Raw genomic sequence first — 23,058 nt, 5'->3', positions numbered from 1 at the left:
TGCATGCTAGGACTTGAGGAGGGCGATGTCGACACGGGCGCCCGAGCCTGGCCATTCGTGTTCGGGCGACTCGTCAATCTGCCCCACAATGTGCGCGTCGGACGGCTGGTGAGAGGGGGCTTGTGCAGGTGAGAGGTCGAGTCGTTCGCCCGGTCGCGAGCCTGCGAATCCAGCACCCGGGAAACGCGATGCACTCGTCGAGGGTGCTAGGAACTTTGCCCCCGGTAGTGCGTCTTTATCCGCCATGCGCGGGAGCTGCGTGCCCGATGCGACGGCAGAGTGGTACGCCGCCAGCGCCGTGCGCGAGATCGTGGCGAGTGTAGACGAGACCCAGTTCACATCGGTCAGTGGCGACAGATCGTGTGGACGGTAAGGCGGGAGCCTCGAGCGCACCAGCGCATACGGTGCCTGACTCCCACTACACTCCCGAATCAACCGCATAGGCTCCACCTCTCCCTCGTCCATATCCGCCTCTTCCCCCATGCTGGTGGTGCGCGAGGTGCGTGGTGCACCCAGATTAAGTTGCCCCAGACCCGTTGGCAGCGATGAAGCAGGACGTGGCACTGCGGTGCCTGAGAGTGGACGCGGGACGTGCGCGCTCCCATCAGCGGGACGGGTGAACTGGCAGTAGAGGCGCGTGTCGAATACGCGGAAGAGCACATCGTCAACGCGCAGGAAGAAGCGCTGCAGCACCAGGAACCCGGACGGCATGACGCGCACCTTGACACTGACGATCGAGCTCCCGTTGTCCGCCAGCTCGTCCTCGTACAGCACAATGTCGTCGTAGAACAGGATCGGCTCGCCGCTCGACGCACCCAGCCTCTCTACGGGGATGCGATCGCGCGCCGGATCGCTCCCCGGCACAAACCACTCCCTCTCCCCCTGCTTCTCTGGCACAGCCAGCTGCTTCAACCCTGCCGCTGCGGGAAGCTCTGGCGTTTCCGACAGCAGTGGCGGGGGAGCCACATCGCCCACTGATCCAGCCCAAGTGGTCGAGTAGGTCCAGTCGTAGTCCTTGGCCGTCGTAATGTCCGTCTGTGCCACGGCGTCCTTGGCGACACTTGCGCCAAAGTGCGACGTGCCCGCCTCGGTGCCGCCCTCAGCTGCGTCGGGGGCGATAAAGTCGTTGCGGCTCTTGCCCCACTCCTTGGCGTAGGCGACTTTGATCGACGACGACTTTTTCGGCGGCTTGGTGCCGGGCACACTGCTTCTGCTTGCCTTGCCCGCTGCAGCGCTTTCGCGACAGTCGATGCCGTGCAGCCTGTTGCGCGACTGGACGCCGTCGATCGAGCGCAGCGCACGCACCGCGTCGAAGCACAGGCTGAAGCCCGACGCGGCGTGCTGCAGCACGAGCGAGTTGTGCGGAAACGCCATCTCGGGCGGTGGGATGCCGAGCACCTCCGAGAGCGCATCCATCTCGGCAGAGGATCCGATGGGCCCGCTCGTGACGCGCACGCTCCAGCCGCCCAGGTCAATGCCGCGCGTCGTGGGCTGCAGCGACGGGGCGGTCGATGTGCCCGAGGCATGCGAGGACGACGGTGCCGAGGGTGCCCGTGCCGGCGTGTGCGACCACGAAGTTGCGCCCGACATGATGAGAATGCAGCGCTCTGGTCGAAGAATGGAGCAACGCTGCCCCGATCAGAGTGGTGGTGAAGAAGGTGTTGGATGTAGAAGGCTTTGAAGCGCTGCTGGGCAACCTGAAAAAGTGCACTTTTCGAGCAGAGTTGCTTCGTGCGCGCAGAGCGTCGTTTTTGGCCGCCGCCTCGTCCGCCCTGCCTCCACCCGCCAACTGCATTCAGCCTTTTCGTCTTCCAGTCAGCCACCATCACCAGCTCCCACCTCATGATCTAGTTTTCGTGCCAGACTTCAGAGCGACTAGCAAAGCGACTGCGAGAATGCATGTGTCTGTATGCGTGTGCAGGTGTGTGTAGTGTACAAAAGATGGACGATCTCTGGATATGCGAACGACGGTGCTGCAGGCTCACTTCTTGCCCGCTCTGCGCTTGATGTTGGCCTTTGCACGCTCGAGCTGCTTCTGCTCGCTCCTTTCCACCTGGAGCGTGGACATGATCTTGTTGATCTTGTTCTTGTAGCTGGTGTCCTCCTGTGCCTGTTCCTGTCGGCGCACCTCGGCGATGAACTGGTTGTCGCGGCGCAGTTCGCGGATGGCGCCCTTGCGCTCCTTCTTGATGAGCGCCTTCATCTTTTGGATCTGCACGCGCTCCACGTCCGGGTCGAGCGCCGACTTGCGGTCCGGGTTGTAGCCCTGCTGGTCGAACTTGGGCACGTGCGATGCGATCGCAATCGCACGGTGCGCCTGCAGTCGCAGGAAGCGACGCGACGACGAAGCCATCTTCAGCTGCCGAGCTAGTGTCGCACCCACCGTCGAACCTGACGTCGACGAGCTCGTCGAGAGAAGGACGGACAAAGGTGTGAACAGCTCCATGTACGATGTCGAGCCGGCGTACAGTGTGCTGAAGTCGGCCGTGAGGGCAAGAGCCACCGAGAGAAGCTCGGCTCGCTGGTGGGGGTCCGCGTCCTGCTTCTTGGCAGTGATGAGGCTCGGCAAGTCCACGGGCTGTTGCGTTGCCTCGACGGCACTGTCGTCCTCGAGACGCAGGCGCTGCGAGTGCGCAACATCCACGTCCGGTGTCGGAATGCCATACTCCTCGGCCGTGGAGCGCACCTTGGCCAGCCCCTGCCTGTCCAGCGAGGCAAGGATGGCGATCGCCGAAAAGAGAAAGTTGAGTGCTTCGGGGAACAACCTTGCGCTCTCCTTCTCGTTGGACACCACGAGCGAGCATAGGAAGAGTCCTGACGCCAGATCGCTCACGGAGCGGATGCGCGCATGACCCAGGTACTGCGCGACCAGCAGCGCCAGTGGCGTCGTCACAGCATGCTGCTTGTCCGAAGTCGGCCAGATCGTGCCCACCAACCTGAGCAGCGTCAGCTCGGCCAGCCCGGGCCAGGTGCGTGCGTCGGCGTCGGTGGGACCCTTGGCCAGCCCGCGCGAGAGGTTGCGCTGCATCAGCGCGAGCTTGCCCACAAAGTGCTCGGCCGCCGTGGCCGGGTAGCTCTGCGAGAGGCTGAAGATGTGCGGGATGAGCGAGTTGACAATCGCGAACGCCAGCTTGTGCTTCTCGCCCGTGGCGGCCTGGTGCGCCTGTGCCTGCCCAGCCCAGTGCAGCGCGTGGTCGATGAGCACCCCGATGAGCGCCTGCAGACGGTACTTGTTGTCCTCGGCCAGACTCGCATGGTGCAGAGTGCGGATGCGCTTGATCACGGTGGGGATGTTCTTGGGCTCGATCTCGTGCTTGTCCAGAAGGTTGAGCAGCTCGTCGTGCGTCGCAGGGCAGGGAAATGTGAAGGGCAGTTTGGTAGCTGTCACTGGTGCCGACTTAGCCTTGGAGGAGGACGAGCTGGCTTTGCCCACTTTGCTGGAAGACGATGCCTTGGTACCGCCAGTAATCGCTTCGTGGTCACCCTCCTGCTCCGACTCTTCATCCTCGCCAATTTGGATGGCGTCGTCTGCATCCGCGAGGTCGGCGAAATCATCCTCGTCGTCATCATCCGCCTCGTCCTCTTCGGCAGAGCCCGAAGCAGCGGATTGCCCGTCGGCGTCGTCCTCGTCGCTGTCATTCTCTGCGTCTTCATCGTCATCCTCCTCTTCATCATCGCTTTCGTCGACAGCGCCACTCTCGGCAAGGCCGGCACCGAGACCATACACCTCGCCAGCTGTGAAGCCGTCCAGCTCAAAGTCGTCGTCGAGGTCGTCGGCCTGTGCGGCGCGCTTGGGTCCAGATGTCGAGCTAGCGCCCTTCTTGCGCTTGCGACGGCCACCTGCCTCTGCATCCTCGTCATCGCCTTCGTCGTCGCTGTCGCCGCGCATTCGCTTCAGACGCGCCTTCTCCGCCTTCATCAGACGCTGTGCTTCGTCGGCGGCGAGCTCCTCTTCGCTCTTGAGACGATCCTGCGGCTTGGCTCTGCGCTCGAAGGCAAGTTCGCGCACAAAGGTGTCGTACGAGCTGGCCGGCTTTTCGTCGCCTTCGACAGCGCTGGTACCGGCGCCCGCGACCGCGGTGGCGTTGGCTCCTGTGGCGGGCCCTGGGAAGACCGAGAGCTTGGCCTTGGCCTTGGGGTCGGCAGCTGGTGCTGGTGTCGGCACGGCTTGCTGCTCGTAAAGGAGGCCGCGGATGTCGGCGAGCTCGTCATCTAGCTGCTCTCGCAGCTCTTCGTCGGCATCCTTCATCTTCTGGCGTTCGATCTTGTGGAACTTGGACTTGGCGATGACTTCGCGCATCACGTCCGCCTTGGACTTTTCGCCGTCCTCGTTTTCGCCAAAGCCGCCAAAGTGATCTTGAGCCGTAAGCCGTCCTGGATCTGCAAGAAGCAAGCGTTCTATGTGCGTTAGTACGATTGCACTCATCCTGCATGTGCGAGAACGTCTCGAGCATGTACGAGAACAAGGTCGACAGTGCGCTTGGGGTTGCCATCAGAAATCTCCAGTAGAATCTTTTGACCGTCATGGGTTGGCGCTTGTCAGCGCGCTTTTGTGTGTTGACTCCGGATCGTTTGTATCGCCAGTAGCAGATCATCATGCGGCAACCCGAGCGCGACTGTCGCCCCGAGCTTTTCGTTGAAAGGAAAGCACTTACCCTCTTCGTCGTCGTCTTCTGGGAGGCGGATGTCCGCAAGGTCGTCGAGACCACTGAGGGACTGGCCGTAGTGAGTGAGGACATCGTCGTCGTCGTTGAGGTTGAAGGCGGCTCCCTTGGCCGCCCTTCGCTGCTTTTCGGTGGCGAAACGCTCGAGCATCTTTTCTTCGGGAGTCATATTGGCGTCGTTCTCACCGAATCGGCGGTCGACAAAAGTGCTTGTGCGGTTGCGGCTCTGGAGCTCTGGCAGCAGCGCCTCTCTCCTCTGTGCAAGGCCGCTAGCCTTGGCTGCGCCGGGCCTACCGACCGCTCCCTTGATCTTGCGACCGAGCACCTCATGCTTGGGCTTGGTCACCTTCTGGTCGAACGGGTTGAGTCCGGAGACGATCGAGCTGATCCTGTTGAGACGGGCCGCAGCAGCATCCTTCTCGTCCTGACCACCTTTGCGCGAACGCGACTTTTTCGAGAGCTGACGACGGTCTGTGACGCCAGAGCTGTGGAGCTTGGACTTGAGCTGCGACAGCTGCGAGCCTCCTCCCTTGGCCATCTTGGCTGTGGTGTCGAAGGGTGTTGGAGCTGGCAGGCGGTTTTGTGGCTATGTGCACTTCGATGCCAGCAACTCTCGAAGCGTGTAGAGACCCGATAGGTTGGAAAGGAGAGGGAGAAGGGGTATATGGTGTGGGATGGAACGGAAGAAGGCGAGCAACAGCTTCGCACCAACTTGAGGACCAACTTCAGGGTCGTTCTCGACAAAAATTTCGCCGCTGCCACTCCTCGCCAGAAGAAAAAAGAAATGGAGAAATCAAAGAAATAGGGCTCAAATTATCCCAAAACGGCAGTGGAGGAGGCCTTTTTGAGAGCATTTTCGGCCACCTTTTTTTTTTCGAAAAAAAGGGATGGAGGCCACATCGAGGAGAGGTGGAGGCCCGATTACCCGATGAGCGATGGTCGGCTCCGAGTTGGGACGACCAGCAGGCGGAAAGCCGAATTGGCCTCAACGCGCTGAACGGCACTTCCACTCGTAAACGCCGTCCTTCGTGATTCAACACTCTCACCTCGTCCAACGCTTAGCAACACAACACAGGCCACGATGAGCGGTGCAGGTAGGTACAACAACACACGCGAACACGTATCAGTGCGCTCGCATCAGCAACGACGCAGTTCTCGATGCCATTAGGGCGGTCCGGCACGCGAAACAAGGCCGATCATGCTCACACTTTGTATCTTTACCCTTTGCGACCGGCAACTCTCAACGTCTCATCGTTCCTCTCGATCAACTTGCAACGTCCACTCTCGACACGGATCACTGATCATCCTTTGATGACGCTTCCCGACTCGCCAGTTCCCTACCGACAGTATGTACTCGGTCTTTCTGTGGGCTCGCCGCGAGCTTACCGGCTTGTGTGCACTCACCCTCGGACGTCGTGTATATGATTACTTACAATCACCTCGTCGATCCTGGTTCGACACTGCCCTTTTGCCGCACAGGGACCTTCCTCCCTCCGGAGGCTACCAGCCCATCCGATACAAGCGCAACCTGCCAGGCAAGAACCTTTCGGGTCTCACCATCTTTGGCGGTGTGATTGCCATCTGCGCATACGGATTCTACAAGGTCGGCCAGGGCAACCTCGAGCAACGGTAAGTCGACACCACCAGCGACGATGTCCTGCGACGGCATCTTGAGGTAGCATCTGTCGAAGCGCGCAACCTGCTGACACTCGCTTTCTACCACCGATCCCCTCGTGATTTCTGCGTTGCGGCGCGAACAGAGAGCTCAAGAGGGAGCGTGCGTGGTCGCGAATCCACCTGATCCCTCTGCTCATGGCCGAGTCCGACAGGGATGCTTTCCGACGAAGCGAGGCCCAGCTGGCACGAGAGAAGGAGATCATGAAGGACGTGCCCGGCTGGGAGGCAGGCAAGTCGGTCTACAACACCAAGCGCTACACCCCTCCCAACTTTGTTGTCCTCTAGACATTGCTCACTACTCGCTGCCATTACCACCACGCAGCTCACGCTCGGCTAGCAAAACATATTCCTCACATCCATCGGCGCAGCATCGGTCGCTGTCATTGCGCGTGCGTCTGCGTTTCTTCCCCGCCAGCCAACCTACTGTTCGGGTGTGTGAACAAGCTGAGCTGTCGTTCACGCTCGGCCCAGAGCTACGACCCTGTATCCAAAGGGCGCGCTTGCGGGTGCGGTGCACTCCCTTGAGAAGCTTCGTGAAGGCCCTTGCGCGCTTATCTTCCCCGGGGGTCCGCAGGGATCAGCTTGCGTTGGCACCAAACCACCCCCGTCGGGCTCTCGTACCCTCCAGTTTCGAACTGCAGCGACGCCATTAGCAATGAATGCTTCCTCCGTGAACGCTGCAGCCGCCGTTCAAGGCATCAAAATCGAGCCTCAGACTCACTCCAGCCCGGTATAGCAGGGGCAAAAAGAGAACGAAAAAAAAGAATGGTGACAAGAGTGGGATTCGAACCCACGCCCGAAGATAGCAGGTCACTTCCTGAATACTCAGGATATCTTCCTTAATGCTACGCCTTAGACCACTCGGCCATCTTGCCTTCGATGTTAATATGCGCAGCAATAGCGTACATAAACGCATCAGCTCAAGCCTTCAATCGACGACGCTGCACGGATCGCCTCCACTCGGCTGCTCGACTTGGCAACAACGCGACTGCGTTATGGCGTGTGCTGCTCAGGGGGCTTCACACTTCCCACCAGCCCATCACTCTGCGGCGTTTGTCACAACCAACTCCATCCCAAACGTCGACGTCGGCAGGAACAGTCAACCTCCCACACCATCAACAATCGTCGAAGTTCTCGAGTCGACTACTGAGGATCACGAGGGATGGCGACAGCGGCAAAGTCGACCCGGACGGACTAGGAGTCAGTGATAGCCCCCGACTCTCCTCACAATGTCTTCGCCGCAGGAGACAGTGAAGCTGGCAGATGAGATCCGGCAGAGGCAGGCATCCTTCGCCACTCGAGGTTTCGGACGCCGCAACAGACCAACACTGCACTCGGAGCCATCCGTCCAGCTGTCAACCTCACACGATGATGCTGGCCCCAGCGACTCCGCTCGCGACGCCAGCTTCGACCTCGGAAGCGTGTCGCCGCAGCTGCAGTCCGTGACGCTGCCCGATGACGACGACGAGGAAGCAGGTCAGCTCGAGATGGACTATGCGCCTGACCAAGAGCCAACACCGACTCGTGCAGACGATTCCCAGGCTTCAGAGAGGCGAGATGGTCAGTCTCAAAACCAAGACGATGGGCCATCACTGGCGGCCGAGATTCTGGCTGCCGCAGCCTCCTCGGATGTCATCTCGCCCAAGAAGCGGACGCACCGCCGGCGACCCGACTCGCTCCGACGTACCGAAAGCAGCTCCTCTGCTGGGCGCGCCAGCACCAGCTCGCTCGACTCGACACCTACCTCTCCGGCGCCCCGACGCAAAAGGCCGTCACTCGGCCGGGCTGAATCTGCGACCGGATTTAGCCATGATGAAGCTGTAAAGAAGAGGATGACTGTCTTGCTAGAAGGCGAGATGCCCGAGGCGGATGCAGTCGTCTCCCCAGATGAAGACGCAAAGGAAGGAGCACAGCGCACGCGAACTCAGTCGCAGGAAGATCTGGGCCGGCACGTCGTAGATGCCAGCTCCGATGTCGAAGGCACACAACGGGCCACCGACACGGAACATGACGACACCTTCGAGGACGAAGCGGCGGACGAGGATGAGGACGACGACTCTGCAGACGAGAGCGAAGACGATGAGGAAGAAGATGTGGAGCCCTCGCTCAAGTACTCGCGCGTCAAGGGTGGGGTGAGCGACGTACTCAAGCGCGACACCGCATCTGCATTCGCGCTCTCTCCACGCTTCATGGCACTCGGAACGCATGCGGGCATGATCTACATCCTCGACATCAACGGCAACCTCGTCAAAGGCTTCCGTCTGCATACCGCCTCGATCCTGGACGTGGTCATCGACAATACGTCCGACTTTGTCGCTGCTGCCTCCATGGACGGCTTAGTCTCGATATCGGCACTCGCCACCGCAGAGCAGTACGTGTTCGACTTCAAAAGGCCCATGCGCTGCATCTCGCTCGAGCCCAACTTTGGTCGCAAGTCGTCGCGCGCGTTTGTGTGCGGTGGCATGGCGGGTTCGCTCACGCACCGCGAAAAGAGCTGGTTCGGTCACAAGGAGACCGTCCTGCATTCGGGCGAGGGACCCATCTGGACCACACGCTGGCGCGGCAGCATGATCGCATGGGCGAGCGACAAGGGTGTGCGCGTGTACGACACGGATGCAAAGCAGCGCATCAGCTTCATCTCGCCTCCGAGCAAGGATGTGCGAGGCGACTTGCATCGCTGTACGCTCTATTGGCAGGATGACCGCACATTGCTCATCGCTTGGGCAGACCACATCAAGGTGGCCAAGATCAAGGAGAGGCAAGCCAACGGCTCGGCAGGCGGCGCCACCGCTTCTTCTGGCGCGTCGATCGCCTCGACTTCGACGCACAATGCAGCGTCTGCCTTGAGCAAGGTCGGCGTGCCTGGCACTGGGCTTTCGCATCCGCAGCACTACATCGAGATCACCGCCATCTTCCAGCTCGACTGCATGATTTCGGGAATCGCCCCGTACGGCCTCGACTACCTTGTGCTGGCGTACGTCACAGACGAGCCTGACGACTCGGATGACGACAGCGACGGCGAGAAGCAGGTGGCACGGCGCCGGCCCGAAGCACAGAGACCCGAGCTGCGCATCATCAGCCGTGCAGGCGAGGAGCTCAGCTCAGACGTGCTCAGTCTCAACGACTACTCGCGCTTCCAGTGCAACGACTACTTGCTGGTGCCGTCCATCGAGGCGCATGCATACTCGGCGGCGCTGCTGGCGGGGCGCAAGGTGCGAGCCGAATCGACCGAGGCGTCTCAGTTCTACGTGGTGAGTCCGCGCGACATTGTGGTGTCCAAGCCGCGCGACGAGAAGGACCACGTCGAGTGGCTGCTCGAACGCCAGCGGTTCCAGGAGGCGCTCATCAAGATCGAAGGCATGGGTAAGACGGCGGCCCTGCAGAACGGATTCGATGCCGAGGTGATCGGCAAAAAGTACCTCAACTGGCTCGTCGAGGAGGATCGGTACTCGGAGGCAGCGCGCGTGGCGAGCAAGATCCTCGGCCGCAACGCGTCGGCGTGGGAAGACTGGATCTTCCTTTTCGTCGAGAAGGGCAAGCTTGGACTGGCGATCCCGTACATTCCCACGTCGGACCCGACGCTGAGCGAGATGGTGTACGACATGATCCTTGCGCACTTCCTGCAGCACGACCTGGACAAGCTGCTCGAGACGATCAAGGAGTGGCCGTCGGAGATCTACTCGACGCCAGCGGTGGTATTGGCGATCGAAGACCGGCTTGCCTCGGGCGGTGGTGGTGGTAGTGGAGTGGACGACGACAAGGTCAAGACGGCGACGGAGCGGTTGCTGATGGAGTGCCTCGCCGAGCTGTACATCAAGAATCGACAGCCGGGCAAAGCGCTGCAGTACTATCTGCGCCTGCGTCGCGCCAATGTATTCGATCTCATCCGCGACAATAACCTGTTCACGGCAGTGCAGGACCAGGCACTGCTGCTGATCGAGTTCGAAGAAGATCTCAAGACGCGCCGGGCCCCGGACTCGTCATCGCACTCCAAGCACGGTGCAGCGATCGATCTTTTGGTGGACCACACGTACTCGATTCCGATCGCACGGGCGATTGCGCAGCTCGAGACGCATCCGCGCTACCTGTACATGTACCTGGATGCGCTGTTCGATCGGGATCCGCAGCAGGTGACGCAGTTCTGCGATCTGCAGGTGAAGCTGTATGCCGAGTACGAATCCGGTCGGCTCATGTCGTACCTGCGCGCCATGTCGTCGTTCTACAGCTTTGAAAAGGCGTACGCGATCTGTAGCGAGCACGACTACGTGGCCGAGATGGTGTTCCTGCTGGGACGGGTGGGCGACAACAAGCGCGCGCTGTCGCTCATCATCGAGCGGCTCGGCGATGTGGAGCGTGCGATCGACTTTGCCAAGGAGCAGAACGACGACGATCTGTGGGAGGATCTACTGGGCTATTCCGAGTCGCGGCCGGCGTTCATAAGAGGGCTGCTCGAGAACGTGGGTGCCGAGATCGACCCAATTCGGCTGATTCGGAGGATCAAGAATGGGTTGGAGATTCCGGGGCTCAAGGCGGCGCTCATCAAGATCCTGTCCGACTTTACGCTGCAGATCAGCCTGCTCGAGGGATGCGAGGCGATCCTGAGCCACGACACCAAGGTGCTCAGCGACGAGTTGCAGCGGTCGCAGCTGTATGCGAGCTATGTGGATGACGAGTCGATCTGCGCTTCGTGTGGCGCTGCGCTGTTTGCGTCCGGTCTGGCCAAGACGACGGGTGGAGATGCGTATACGGCAGCACGACAGCCCAAGGTGGTGGTGTACCTGTGTGGGCATGTGCATCATCTCACGTGCCTGCTTCCGCCCGCCAACGTGCCTGTCGTCAAGTCGGCAGTGACCGGTGCGGAGTCGGTCAAGTTGACAACAACGCAGGCATTTGCAAGCACACCCGCTGTCAGGCAGCGCTGGACCAGCCATGCATGGCGGAGCTTCGACGCCGAGGAGGACGAGGCTGTGGCGAAACAGGCTGCACCGGCGTCGCTCGTCGAGCTCTCGCAGTACGGCCCGCTGCACCGCGCCAACCACGCTACGGCTCAATTCCACGCGCGACTCAAGTACGAAGCGCGCCTGCGCTCGACAGTCGTCGCGAAAAAAGGATGTCCCACATGTATCAGTGAGGGTCTTTTGTCTCGCTGACCGCGCGCAGTTCGCAATCGACATGATGAACGAGACCAAAACGTGTGTGTTTGCTGGGAAAATGAGAGTGGTGTGGGAGGTTGTGCGAGTGGATCATGGAAGTGGGGCTCCTTGCTGGCTTGCTCTGGCAGCTGGGGTTGGAATGCCTAGCCACATTGCACGTTCGCGGTCACCCTCGGGCCCCGCGGGTGGGGATGGTGTGAAGAACCTGCATCTTGACTTGAAGGCGTCGAGGCTGCGAGCGCGAATGATGCTTTCTACCTTGAGCTCGTTGTGCAGCTGTCTATTGAGCGTCTCGGCTGTATTCTCTGCCCTACTCCACCTGTCCTGCTTGCTACTTGTTGGCACGAAATCTGCATCCAACCTTTGATCTGTTGATCCGACTGCGGGGTTAGGATTGGAAGTTTGGTCGGCGACCTTGATGCAGAAGCGAACGACTTCTTCGCGTCCGATCCACACATCCACAAGTTCGCGCCAGAATGCCGCACATGCTGCGGGTTGCGGCGTCGCATACGTGCTAGTACCAAGGTCTACCGAGCTGGCCGAGTTTGTAGACGAGGAGAGGAGCGAGGGAGAAGAGCTCTGGCCCAGCGCTCGCGAGCGCGCAAAGCTGCGATTGAGCCGCGTCGTAATGCCATCATCCAGCTGACGGTACTGCCGAAGCAGCTCCTTGAACTCGCCGATCGCCAAACACGTAGACGGCGTCAAATTCGATACGCTCGGAGGCGTGAGTGGCTTCAGCACCGACGACGACCCGAGTTGCACGGGCTCGTATTCGGGCGCGAATGCAGACCGCTCCGACGAATCGGGCTCCGAATGGCTAGACGTGCCCGAGCGGTTGAACCGCGACATAGACGGCGAAACCCACGTGGACATCCCGCAAGTTTTGTAGGACCAAGCTTGATCCTTTCGAAAGTGCGCAGCAGCTCTGCCGATGATCTGATGGCGCAGTCGTTGCGTAAAGAGGAGGTGATGGTAGCGGCGGTGTGCGGCTGCGCATGTCGTAATCTTCTGAAGCTCAGCGCCGCGCGGAAATTTCCGCGCCGGTCGCAAGTGGAGAAATCGCATTCCTATCTCGCCCGTCTTCCGAGCCTGCCGAATGCACTCAACCACAACTTGGCCTTCACTCACGCCAACGCTCCCCATCCACGCAAACAACACAAGGAAGATCATGCAGAAAATGTTTGGTTGCAAGCGAGGATCTACACCTGGATGTACTTGTACGGGTTGAGGATGCCCTTGGGATCAAAGACGTTCTTGATCTTCTTCATGTACTCGATGCTCTCGGGCGTCTTTGTATATCCGATCTTGGTGGCCTTCATGAGACCAAGGCCGTGCTCGGCGCTGACGGATCCCTTGACGTTGGACGTCCATTCGTAGATGTACGGCTCGATGATGCTCTCGATCTTGGGGTCGTACGACTTGGCGACGATGTTGATGTGGAGGTTGCCGTCGCCGATGTGGCCGTAGCCGCAGACGGCGCCGACGTCGTTGCCCTCGCCATGCACACCGTGCTCGTCGAAGCGCGTGCGCATGTCCTGCACCAGCGCGTACATCTTGTCGATGGGCATCGAGAGGTCGTACTTGAACACCTTGCCCATCTTGCCCGCCGCCTCGGGGATGCTCTCTCGCAGCGCCCACAGGCCCTGCAGCTGTGTCTCGTCCTGGGCCAGCACGCCGTCCTGGATCATGCCCTCCTCCATGAGGTGCTCAAGCAGCAACTGCAGCTTCTCGTCGTCGTGGTCCTTGTTGGAGCCGCTCGTCTCGATGAGCACGTAGAAGGGGTGCCTCGCCTCGAACGGATCGCGCACACCGGCGGTGGCGTGTTTCTGCACCACGTCGAACGACGTCTGGTCGAAGAACTCGAACGCGGATAGGATCTCGCCGCAGTGCTTCTTGACCTGGCCAAAGACGGTCTGCACCGCGTCGTACGAGTCGAGCGCAAACACGGCGACGTTGACCGCCGAGGGTCTGCGCGGAGTGGCGATGGCGACGCCGGTGATGAGGCCGATGGTGCCCTCGGAGCCGATGAAGAGCTGCTTGAGGTCGAAGCCGGTGTTGTCCTTGCGCAGCGTCGAGAGCGTGTCCATGACGGTGCCGTCCGGCAGCACCACCTCGAGGCCGAGCACGGTGCCGTGCAAGCTGCCGTATCGGAGGAAGCGCAGGCCGCCGGCGTTGGTGGCGACGTTGCCTCCGATGTGACACGAGCCCTTGGCACCGAGGTCGAGCGGCATCATGTAACCCTTTTCGCCAATGTGGTTGTCGAGGCTCTCGAGGATGCAGCCTGCGTCGCATACGAGCGTGCCGGCCACCTCGTCGAAGGAGCGGATCTTGTTGAGGCCGCCGAGCTGGACGACGACCTCATCGAATACAGGTACACCGCCACCGACAAGGCCCGTGTTGCCTCCCTGCGGCACGACGGCGATGTTCTTCGCATGGCAGTACTTCATGATCTCGGAGACCTCGCTGGTGGTCTTTGGCTTGAGCACGAGCTGCGACCTTCCGTGGTATTTGTTCATCCAGTCATTGTTGAACGTGTCGAGCTCGCTCGGGTCAACTGGCTGGTATGAAGCAGAACCGGATTCGGGAGCGATGGTGGTGAGGATCTGGGAGGGAGAGGGCAGGATCTTTGCGAACGCCTCGACGTCGGCCGAGGTGAGGTTGGCGAAAGCGTCGGAGCGAGCCACGGTGGCAAGGCCGCGACGAAGCGAAGGTCCTGCGAGGTGCGGCTGCGCGGCGCGAAGGGCAGCGCGAGGAACTAGCGATGGCGAAGCTCGAGTCGAGTATGTGGCGGTGGCAGCGGAGGTGCCGATGATTCGGGGTGCAGCGGGGCGCGAGGCTGGCTGGAGCATCCTGGCGACGCTACGCGCGGTGGCGTGTGTCCTTTGCCTGGCGATGTGCATTGTGAATGATTGCTTCCGAGAAGCCGAGAGTGATGAAGGTGACGAAGGGTGATGGGAAGGAGGTAAAAGCGTAGGAGCGTCGGCCTTTTGAGGGGCCTTGTCTGATTAGCAAGAATTTCCGCAGACGCGCTCTCTTCGGAGTCATCCCGAAGGCCGCCTTGGGCAGCGAGCGGAGAGCTGCGTCCAAATTCCCCGAGACTCGCCCGCAGCGTGGCAAGGTGGACTTCGGAAATCAGCCGAACGAGTCGCCAGGTGGGGACGGCGTGGCTCCGTCTTGCGCCGCGCCGCGCCGCTCCAAGCTCTCTTTCAAGGGTCCAGTGGAAGACAATCAGTTGTTCTGAGCCCTGCCAACGGATGCCTCCGCATCCACAGCCATGGGAGCAAGCCCCAGTCGGCGTCTCCGAAGCGTCCGATGCGGAAAGCGTGGGACCTTTTGCACCTTGTTCCCTTGGCTGCCTCACTCTGTCCAGCAGCCGAGCTACGATATCGCACTGTAGGAGCCGATGCTGCTGCTTCATATGCACACCCACGGCGCAGACAGCCGGAATGAGATGGTGCCTTTCGCGCCTGCTCGAAGCAGTCTCGCCGCATCGGCAAGGCTCCGAGCAGGTTTGACGAACCACCTCCCCATGCTTCACGCCCACCGTCTGCATCAACCGCCGCCTGCTTCCGCTCACCATGCGGCCTTCACAACCAGCCTGCTCCCGAAGCAGCGGATCGTCGAATAATTCAGCCGTGGTGAGGCCTAGATGAGCTATGCCTGAGCGGCGGCGAGGGTCCAGCTCGAGTCGAGTCGTGGGAGAGAGTGTGTGGAGAATTCGATAAAAAAAATCTTGAGAAATTCGAAAGTTGACAGACTGGCGCTGCTGCCGGGTTTGAGTTGGAGTCGCCACTGCCGCATCTCGACACGACGTCGCGGCAGCTGGCTCTCAACTCGACGTGCAGCTCCCGACGCAGCCTCGACTCCACTCTCGCGACCGACAGCGGCGACGGCTCAGACGACCCCGCTTCGCCCTCGATTACCGTCCCGACATCCATCATCCTACCACACTGGGCACATCCTGAACGTCTCTAGGCTCGGACGCTTCCGTCACCGACATCGGCATCTTCGCTCCTGCTCCTACCGCAGACATACAACACAGGCCCGCCTCCCACCGCATCGTTACCGGCTCCGCATCGTTGCATCGCGTCGGCATCCAAAAAGCATCGGCATCCCGCATTCGCTCCTGCTCCCGCATCGGCAACACCCGAGCATCTGTCAGCCTCCCACCGCACGCGCTGAGCTCGCATCCACTGCCGTCTTACGCCCACGGACATTCAGCATCGAGCCGCCTCTACGCTCTTACCGACCCCCTCCCTCCCCGGCTCGTGCGGGCGACTCTACGGACGCGCAGCCGTCACCGAATCTTGGCCAAGCAGACCCTGCTCCACTCAGCCCCTGGTCTGCTAGGCTGATCGACACTGGACAGCGAGGCGACCATCCGCCTCTGCCGTCCTTCTCCACAGAACCATGGGCAGCGATCTGGATCTGCAGATCGAGCAGCTCAAGAAATGCCAGCCGCTCTCCGAGACGCAGGTGAAGGAGCTCTGCCTCAAGGCGCGCGAGATCCTGATCGAAGAGGGTAATGTGCAGCATGTCGATGCGCCCGTCACCATCTGCGGCGACATTCACGGCCAGTTCTTCGACCTCATGGAGCTCTTCAAGCACGGCGGCATGTGTCCCGAGACCAATTACCTCTTCTTGGGCGACTTCGTCGACCGTGGCTTCTACTCGGTGGAGACATTCTTGCTGCTGCTTGCGTTCAAGGTGCGCTATCCGGACCGCATCACGTTGATACGCGGCAACCACGAGTCGCGCCAGATCACGCAGGTGTACGGCTTCTACGACGAGTGCGTGCGCAAGTACGGCAGCGTCAATGTATGGCGCTACTGCTGCGAGGTGTTTGACTACCTGGCGCTCGGGGCCGTGGTGGATGGACGTGTGTTTTGCGTGCACGGCGGCTTGTCACCGAGCATCTCGACGCTCGATCAGATCCGCAACATCGACCGCAAGCAGGAGGTGCCTCACGACGGCGCCATGTGCGATCTGCTCTGGTCCGACCCAGACGACATTACGGGGTGGGGCATGAGTCCGCGTGGAGCGGGGTATTTGTTCGGAGGAGACGTGGTGCAGCAATTTGCGCATACCAACGATCTTGACCTCATCGCGCGCGCCCATCAACTCGTGCTCGAGGGATACAAACTCATGTTTGACCAGACCATCGTCACGGTATGGTCGGCACCCAACTACTGTTATCGATGCGGTAACGTCGCCTCCATCCTGAAGCTCGACGACGCCCTCAATCAGAAGTACGAGACCTTTGATGCCGCCGCGCAAGAGGCGCATGGCGTTCCCGCAAAACGTCCCGCTCCCGAATACTTTCTCTAACACTTCCGCCTAAGTCTGGCTGTCTCGGAACGGGATCGCTGGACTAGCTATGCATTCGTCTCTGTTGTACTTGTAAAGAGTCTCTCGCCCATGTCCGCGCGCGCGCAATCCATCTCGCCTGCGTTGTATCCTTCGCGCACAGCTGTGACCCTTGCGCTGCCACAGAGTGAGTTGAGTCGTCAACACAAAACCAGAGCACGCTTGTTCAAATCGGAAAGGCGAGCTTAATCTACAAGAGCGCAGTGCGAGCTCGGCACGCCACAAGAGCTCTCGAACGACGCCCTTTAGTAGCCGGCGGCGCCGGGCGCGGTTTCGCCTTCTCTCCTGAGGCTGAGGTAGAGCTCCTTCATGCGCGTCAGATCGGAGCTGCCGGGACCGGAGCGGGCGATGGTCTTGGACTGGCTGTTCTGCAGCTCGAGCAGCTTGGTGACGCGGTTCCAGGTGGTACCTTCGGCGAGCTCGCGCGTGCGCTGCTCGTTCAACTTGGCCTCGGCCTCCTTGTTGGCCGCAATGTTCTTCTCCTTCTTGGCGTTGTATTCGGCGTAGAACTTGTCGATGTCCTGCTCGGCCTGAGAGATGGCTTCCGCCTTCTTGCGTTCGCCCTCGGCATCGCGCTTGGCGATCGCATCCTTCTGCGACTCGCGCCACAATCGCACCGGCTCAGCCTCCTCAGCGGGCTCCTCGTAGCTGTACGAGTAGCTGGGCTGTGCAGGTGCCGCCGATCGCGATGCAGCTGGCGCAGGCGCACTCATCAAGTCATCCTGAAGCATAAAGCATTACTGTCAGTACAATTCTTCCTCCATCTGGCCAAGAGCGAGGGCTGGTGGAAGCGACTCACGGTATCGTCGTGGTAGCTGGCGCCGTTGGTGTTGGTTGCTGCGCCGTCGTCAAGTTCGGGGAAGTTCTGTTCGAACTTGCCCACCTCATCGTCGACGGGCTTGGCCGAAGTTGTCGACGTCGGCTCGGGTCGGTCGTCGATGTCGTCAAAGCCAAAGCCGCCGGAAGGCGCAGCGTTGGAAGATGTGGGTGCGGGAAGGCCATCGTCGTCGAGCGCAGGGAAGGCAGATGCGGATCGCTCAAAGTCGTCGGCAGATCCGGCACCTCCAGCAGCACCCGAGGAGCCAAACAGGTCTGCATCGCCGGAAAGCACACCGGCAGCCTCGCGCTCGCGCGCCAGGAAGTCGGCAGTAGGGTCCGAGGGCTTGGACTCGCCAAAGTCGAACGCCATGTCGGTAGGTTGTGATCGAGGTGTGGTTGGCTGCGGTGACGAAGGATGGATCAGAGATGATTGCACGGGTCGAGGTCGCAGGAGGAGCAGTTTGGCGATATCGAAGGTGCGTGATGGTGGATCGACGAACGTTGCTGCACGCGCACGTCTCAGTTCGCACCAACACCGCCCAGCGACTGTCCAGTCTGGCTCGCATCGGCGTCTGTGCGCGTCGAGCTTCCAAATCGGTCTCTCTCGTCCGCTGGCTCGGCCTCACCTTCGCACGACACGCTGGAGTTTCCTCCATCGGGCCGCCCTGCTGCCCACGGCCACCGTGATCGATTTTTGCGACCCTTCCAAACTGTTAGCTTGGCCGGCCGCACATTTAGTAATGTTGCTCGCCGTGTTTGCTGATACTGCTGTCGACCGAGCCGTCAAAGGCACGAGCTCATCTGCAAGCATCCTCTTCGAGAGCATATGCATCGAATTCAATGCGACGAGTTTATGATCGCCGCCCACTCATATCAAGGAGCGAGCGACGGGAAAATACATGGAGGGAGAGGAGATAGATGGCGGGAGAGACGAATGAAAGATGCGATTGTGGAATGCACGTTTAAGTGTACAAGAAGGTCTTGGGCAGGCTCTCGCCCTCCTGCATCAAGACCCCGGATTTTTGGGGGTGGGATGAGCAGACATCAACCGCCCCTTAAGCAACCACCCCTTACATTGGTGATGGAGCCATGGGGACGATCGTGGTCTTTACGAAGAAGGAACGACGGATGTGCTTAGAAGCGACCGAACTGCTTGGCGGCCTTCTCGGCGGACTTGTTCTTGGACACCTTGAGGACGTTGAAACGAACAGTCTTGGAGAGGGGGCGGCACTGGCCGACGGTGACGGTGTCGCCGACCTGGACACGGAAGGCGGGCGAAACGTGGGCGGCAACGTTCTTGTGGCGCTTCTCGTAACGCGAGTACTTGGGGACAAAGTGAAGGTACTCTCGGCGGATGATGATCGTGCGGGTCATCTTGGTCGAGACAACCTTGCCGGTCAGGATACGGCCACGGATCGAGACGAGACCAGTCCAGGGGCACTTCTTGTCTGTGAGTGCGCCCAATCGCAACGAGGGACAAAGTGAGTACGACAAGGTCAGCAATCTGAACGAAAGGCGCAAAACGAGGTGCTGGGAGCCATCTACAGCCAGCCATCTACGCATCGAAAATGCTTGCCGATGCCGGAGGTTTCGATTGTGCTGGCAGTCGGACACGGCGAGTATGCGGGCAAAACATCACAGCTTCGACAGTTGTTGGGATGGTCCAGGTCGTCCGAGCGGTCGAAGATGCAAGCGTTATGGACACCGCAGCGATCTAACTAGCTGCCTCTGCGAAGTACTCGTGGCGGGACAGATCATCCAAACATTCTTGTCCGTCGGACGATCTCGCACATGTCGCATGCAACATACTCCAGCCAGTCCGACGTGGGTCTGCCAGATCATTGTGCTGGAGCAAGTCGAATGCTGTAATGCAGAGTGCACTGCCATGTGTTATCCGTATCTCCTGCGGTCCGCAACTCTGGCCCGATGAACTCGCACAAGACGGCATTCCAGGGATCCGCCACTTTTCTTCTCCTCCGTCGAGAGCATCTGCGTGCGCAAGGCATGGTGATCACCTGTACTAGCCAGAAGTTGGCGTTGGCTTCCTGGGTGCTACACCCTCTCCTCGCTGGCGTCGACTATATCGACATCGCCTCTGCACTCCTGTCTATCTTTCCTGATCTTTGTCTCCTACGTCCTGCTTTCCTGCTGCTATATCTTCTGGCGGACGAATGCTGTGCCGATGTCCATGCTGAATGTCGCAACGTGCTGCTGCAGCGTGGATGGGCTGGCTGAAAAGGTGATGTGCTGCGTAGATGGCGGATGGCTGGCGATGGCGAGTGTCGGATGCTTACCAATGTAGGTACCGTCAATGGCGGCACGGGGGGTCTTGAAGCCAAGACCGACATCCTTGTACCATCGGCGGTCGCGGGTGGTCTTACGGGCGGCCTTGGAGTTCTGGAAGATGGACTGCTTCTGGAAAGCCTTTTCGGTCTGGACACCGAGCTCAACGTTCGACATGATGGGCGAATGTGTTGGGTGATGAAGGGTGGAGAAGGGATCGAGAGGTCTTGAGGTAACGATGGTGGTGACAACGGGGACCGACGGCCTTGCTGCAAACAGGTGGTGCCGCGCTGTGCCGCTACACTCGAGCTGGAGCCTCGACGCTTCTTCGGGCCTTGGCAGCGCGACGAGTTCGAGATTCCAATTCCAGATTGGCTGGCTGAGCCTCAGTGGACCCACGCTGCTCAAATGGCACAGCAGCGACGCTCTCGTGATTCCAGTTCAGGGCCCACTGTGCCAGCTGCTGGCCTGTTACGGGGCGGCGTCGCATCAGTCGCGGTTCACTGCTCGCTGCCTGTGGCGCCCTGGGCCCGGTCTGCTTGGCCGTCGAGATTGCATCCAGAGAGAATTTCGACAATTCCTGCCTGCCGCGACTGAAATTGTGACCGCACGTGATCATCTCAGAGCTCGGCCGAGGTCTTACGCCGGCTTGAAATCGGCGACTTATTCGGAATCGGGAATCCTGCTCCTCTTTCCCGTCTGTGGGCCGTCAGCAGTGTCCAAGCCCGATCCCATGAGAGAGCCTGAGGCCAGAAATTGAGACTCCTGCAGCAGCGAACGGCGACAGGCAAAGAAATTTGGAAGCCGAGCGGAGACTGTCGGCAGCCGCGCGGTGTCGGCCCTGTCGATTGATGGCGAGCTGCAAACAGTCTTTCGTTACCACCACCCATCCACCAAACTTCGTATTCCCATTCTTCACCTGACGTGCTGAGTAGGAATCGCCTCATCAACCCTTCCTTAGCGATCCCTTTCGAAGAAGCCACCCTTTTCTTTTCCATCCAACCGTAGCCATGTCTGACGTCGAGGAGGTTCCCCAGGAGGTCCAGGAGGTCGAGGTCGCCGACGCCCCCGCCGCCAAGGGCGCCATGTCCATCGAGGACGCTCTTCAGGAGGTTCTGAAGAAGGCGCTCATCCACGACGGTCTTGCCCGTGGTCTGCGCGAGTGCGCCAAGGCGCTCGACCGCCGCCAGGCCCACCTTTGCGTCCTCGTCGAGACGTGCAACGAGCCCGAGTACCTCAAGCTCATCGAGGCTCTTTGCAACGAGCACAAGATCGACCTGCTCAAGGTGTCTGACCCCAAGACGCTTGGCACCTGGGCCGGTCTTTGCAAGATCGACCGCGAGGGCAACCCCCGTAAGGTGGTCGGCTGCTCGTGCGTCGTGGTCAAGAACTACGGTGAGGAGTCCGAGGGCCTCAACGTGCTCCTCGAGTACTTCAAGAGCCGCTAAGCGCATGTCAGCTTCGGCCTCGGTCCGACGCCTGAAACACGTCGGCCGGCCAAAGTCGTGCATCTGTCAGGCTGAAGGTTAGTATTGATTGCAGTCGATCGGGGAGAGGAGGGATTTGCGGATACGCAGTATCGACGCGTTGGCTGGAGAGAGGAAGGAGGGATAGTCGGATGGCCCGCTCTTTGCTCGTACAGTGATGAACCACAGGACTCCCTCAACGGATGTGCCCTTCCATTTTGCGGATGGGTACGGCGAAGAAAACACCCTATCCGGAATCATTATACACGTCTGACATCGAGCGTCGAGCAAGCGCAGGTTGATGATCATCCAGGTCGGGGGGAAGGCGGTTGCGTATTCGTGTTGCGATACAACGAGCAGCTCTGACTGACACTTTCTACCTCGCTTCCTTGCCCTGACGCTTGCGCTGCTGCAGTATCTCGTCGATTACGCTTCGAGCTCTCTTGCTTTCAATCCAAAATTAGGCCGTCATTGGCCGCCACAACCCCTACATTTTCGCTCGACGACGGTTGTGCGATGTTGTGTGATGCGTGGCTGAAGCGAGAAGCAGTGAATTATGCGTGACGTGGGTACAAATACAAGAGCCGCTACTGCGCGTAGGTGGGAGCTAGTGTCGGTAGGGACGATAGCGGTCTGTCGAGACCCGTCGATTGCGGTCTGTAGGTCTGGACTGCTTGGGCGCCAGAGCGAGAGAGGGGTCGGGTTTGACGACGCAGTCGATCAAGTCGCCGTCGGCTAGATCCAGCTGTGCCAACGTGATTGCGGCGGCTGTATCGTCGATCTCATCGGAGAGCGTGTGCCAACCAAGCAGCGCTGCTGGCGAAGTAGGATCAGCTTCCCTGGTCGAATCTGCCGTTTCTTCCGACGTTGCGGTGGTGCCGTTGCCAGGGTCTTTGTCCGTAATGTCAGAGAGGAGGGACGAGATGCTGGTGAAAGGGACGCGGGTCACACCGACACCGATGGATGCGGCCTCGTACGTTCGCGATCGGTCGTTCCAGGAGATGCGTCGGAACGCGTGCAGAGCCAGAGGCGATGATATGGACGGATCGGCATCGTAGAGCATCTGAGCCACCTCTCTGAGCGTGTTGGTCTTCCTGCGGGTGAAAGGACGAAGTGTCAGTGACGTGTGCACCAGACACACTATGGGAGGAGGAAGATGCGGCACTCACCATACGTGCAGCTTGAACTCGTCGCGGGATGCGCGGTTGGAAGAATGAAAGTCGTCCAGCGGACGGAAGGGAGCTTGCTTGACACAGACTCGGAGGAGGAAAGGCGTGGCCTGTAGCAGGGTGCATCGTTAGTACCCGGGTGAACATCAGAGCCGAGGATGGCAAAGGTACGCACCTCATCGCCTGGTGATGGAGGCCGTTGAGCCATGGTGATGGAGAAGCGTTGCGCCGGCCGTGATGCTGGTGTTGGAGTGGAAGGAGGTGAGGAGGAGGCGCACGGAAGAACCGCCAATCCGAGCCAAAAGTGGAGGCGGGTGAGCCGAATTACGCGTGGGCTCAACGCGAAAGGCGGCTCGACGCTGCTCTCGTGTTGCTCTTTTTCTCGCACGCCTTAAGCTGCGCTGTGCCTTCGCAAAGTGTTGGTCTGACTGGCAACGGCCAAAAAGATACAGTTGGCGTG

At 60.2% G+C, this 23,058-nt stretch overlaps 9 protein-coding genes and 1 non-coding gene across 10 annotated transcripts; 4 read left to right on the top strand and 6 right to left on the bottom strand.

The window, feature by feature from the left end:
- Positions 1-6: 6 nt before the first annotated feature.
- Positions 7-1,590, bottom strand: PAN0_007c3195 (TIP41-domain-containing protein; the record flags this gene model as incomplete). Its single annotated transcript, XM_014801280.1, has 1 exon — positions 7-1,590. One exon carries the CDS (start codon positions 1,588-1,590, stop codon positions 7-9), a length of 1,584 nt encoding a protein of 527 aa, XP_014656766.1.
- Positions 1,591-1,981: 391 nt separating this feature from the next.
- On the bottom strand, positions 1,982-5,202 carry PAN0_007c3194 (nop14-like protein; the record flags this gene model as incomplete). Its single annotated transcript, XM_014801279.1, has 2 exons — positions 1,982-4,380; positions 4,656-5,202. The coding sequence occupies 2 exons, from the start codon at positions 5,200-5,202 to the stop codon at positions 1,982-1,984; spliced, it is 2,946 nt and encodes a 981-aa protein (XP_014656765.1).
- A 543-nt stretch (positions 5,203-5,745) lies between these two features.
- On the top strand, positions 5,746-6,626 carry PAN0_007d3193 (GRIM19 NADH ubiquinone oxidoreductase; the record flags this gene model as incomplete). Its single annotated transcript, XM_014801278.1, has 4 exons — positions 5,746-5,758; positions 5,833-6,010; positions 6,144-6,293; positions 6,425-6,626. The coding sequence occupies 4 exons, from the start codon at positions 5,746-5,748 to the stop codon at positions 6,624-6,626; spliced, it is 543 nt and encodes a 180-aa protein (XP_014656764.1).
- A 484-nt stretch (positions 6,627-7,110) lies between these two features.
- On the bottom strand, positions 7,111-7,216 carry PAN0_t007c0004. Its single transcript has 2 exons — positions 7,179-7,216; positions 7,111-7,150 (listed from the first exon to the last, which is right to left on the bottom strand). It is a non-coding gene; the product is annotated as a tRNA-Leu (tRNA).
- Positions 7,217-7,570: 354 nt separating this feature from the next.
- On the top strand, positions 7,571-11,491 carry PAN0_007d3192 (vacuolar assembling protein VPS41; the record flags this gene model as incomplete). The annotated part of the gene is made up of 1 exon (XM_014801277.1): positions 7,571-11,491. One exon carries the CDS (start codon positions 7,571-7,573, stop codon positions 11,489-11,491), a length of 3,921 nt encoding a protein of 1,306 aa, XP_014656763.1.
- A 93-nt stretch (positions 11,492-11,584) lies between these two features.
- PAN0_007c3191 (d-lactate dehydrogenase) lies at positions 11,585-14,343 on the bottom strand (the record flags this gene model as incomplete). The annotated part of the gene is made up of 2 exons (XM_014801276.1): positions 11,585-12,502; positions 12,700-14,343. 2 exons carry the CDS (start codon positions 14,341-14,343, stop codon positions 11,585-11,587), a joined length of 2,562 nt encoding a protein of 853 aa, XP_014656762.1.
- Positions 14,344-14,912: 569 nt separating this feature from the next.
- On the top strand, positions 14,913-16,822 carry PAN0_007d3190 (serine/threonine specific protein phosphatase; the record flags this gene model as incomplete). Its single annotated transcript, XM_014801275.1, has 3 exons — positions 14,913-15,003; positions 15,470-15,762; positions 15,845-16,822. The coding sequence occupies 3 exons, from the start codon at positions 14,913-14,915 to the stop codon at positions 16,820-16,822; spliced, it is 1,362 nt and encodes a 453-aa protein (XP_014656761.1).
- Positions 16,823-17,106: 284 nt separating this feature from the next.
- Positions 17,107-20,582, bottom strand: PAN0_007c3189 (40S ribosomal protein S11; the record flags this gene model as incomplete). Its single annotated transcript, XM_014801274.1, has 6 exons — positions 17,107-17,583; positions 17,661-18,184; positions 18,826-19,128; positions 19,490-19,543; positions 19,975-20,363; positions 20,416-20,582. 6 exons carry the CDS (start codon positions 20,580-20,582, stop codon positions 17,107-17,109), a joined length of 1,914 nt encoding a protein of 637 aa, XP_014656760.1.
- A 391-nt stretch (positions 20,583-20,973) lies between these two features.
- PAN0_007d3188 (40S ribosomal protein S12) lies at positions 20,974-21,411 on the top strand (the record flags this gene model as incomplete). The annotated part of the gene is made up of 1 exon (XM_014801273.1): positions 20,974-21,411. The coding sequence occupies one exon, from the start codon at positions 20,974-20,976 to the stop codon at positions 21,409-21,411; it is 438 nt and encodes a 145-aa protein (XP_014656759.1).
- Positions 21,412-22,036: 625 nt separating this feature from the next.
- Positions 22,037-22,806, bottom strand: PAN0_007c3187 (uncharacterized protein; the record flags this gene model as incomplete). The annotated part of the gene is made up of 3 exons (XM_014801272.1): positions 22,037-22,523; positions 22,599-22,708; positions 22,774-22,806. 3 exons carry the CDS (start codon positions 22,804-22,806, stop codon positions 22,037-22,039), a joined length of 630 nt encoding a protein of 209 aa, XP_014656758.1.
- Positions 22,807-23,058: the final 252 nt, after the last annotated feature.

The sequence above is a fragment of the Moesziomyces antarcticus genome (assembly GCF_000747765.1).
Source record: "Moesziomyces antarcticus DNA, scaffold: scaffold_v10007, strain JCM 10317, whole genome shotgun sequence".
Taxonomy (NCBI): Eukaryota; Fungi; Basidiomycota; class Ustilaginomycetes; order Ustilaginales; family Ustilaginaceae; genus Moesziomyces; species Moesziomyces antarcticus.
Note: the sequence above shows the minus strand (reverse complement) of the source record. Positions and strands in the feature narration are given on the sequence as shown.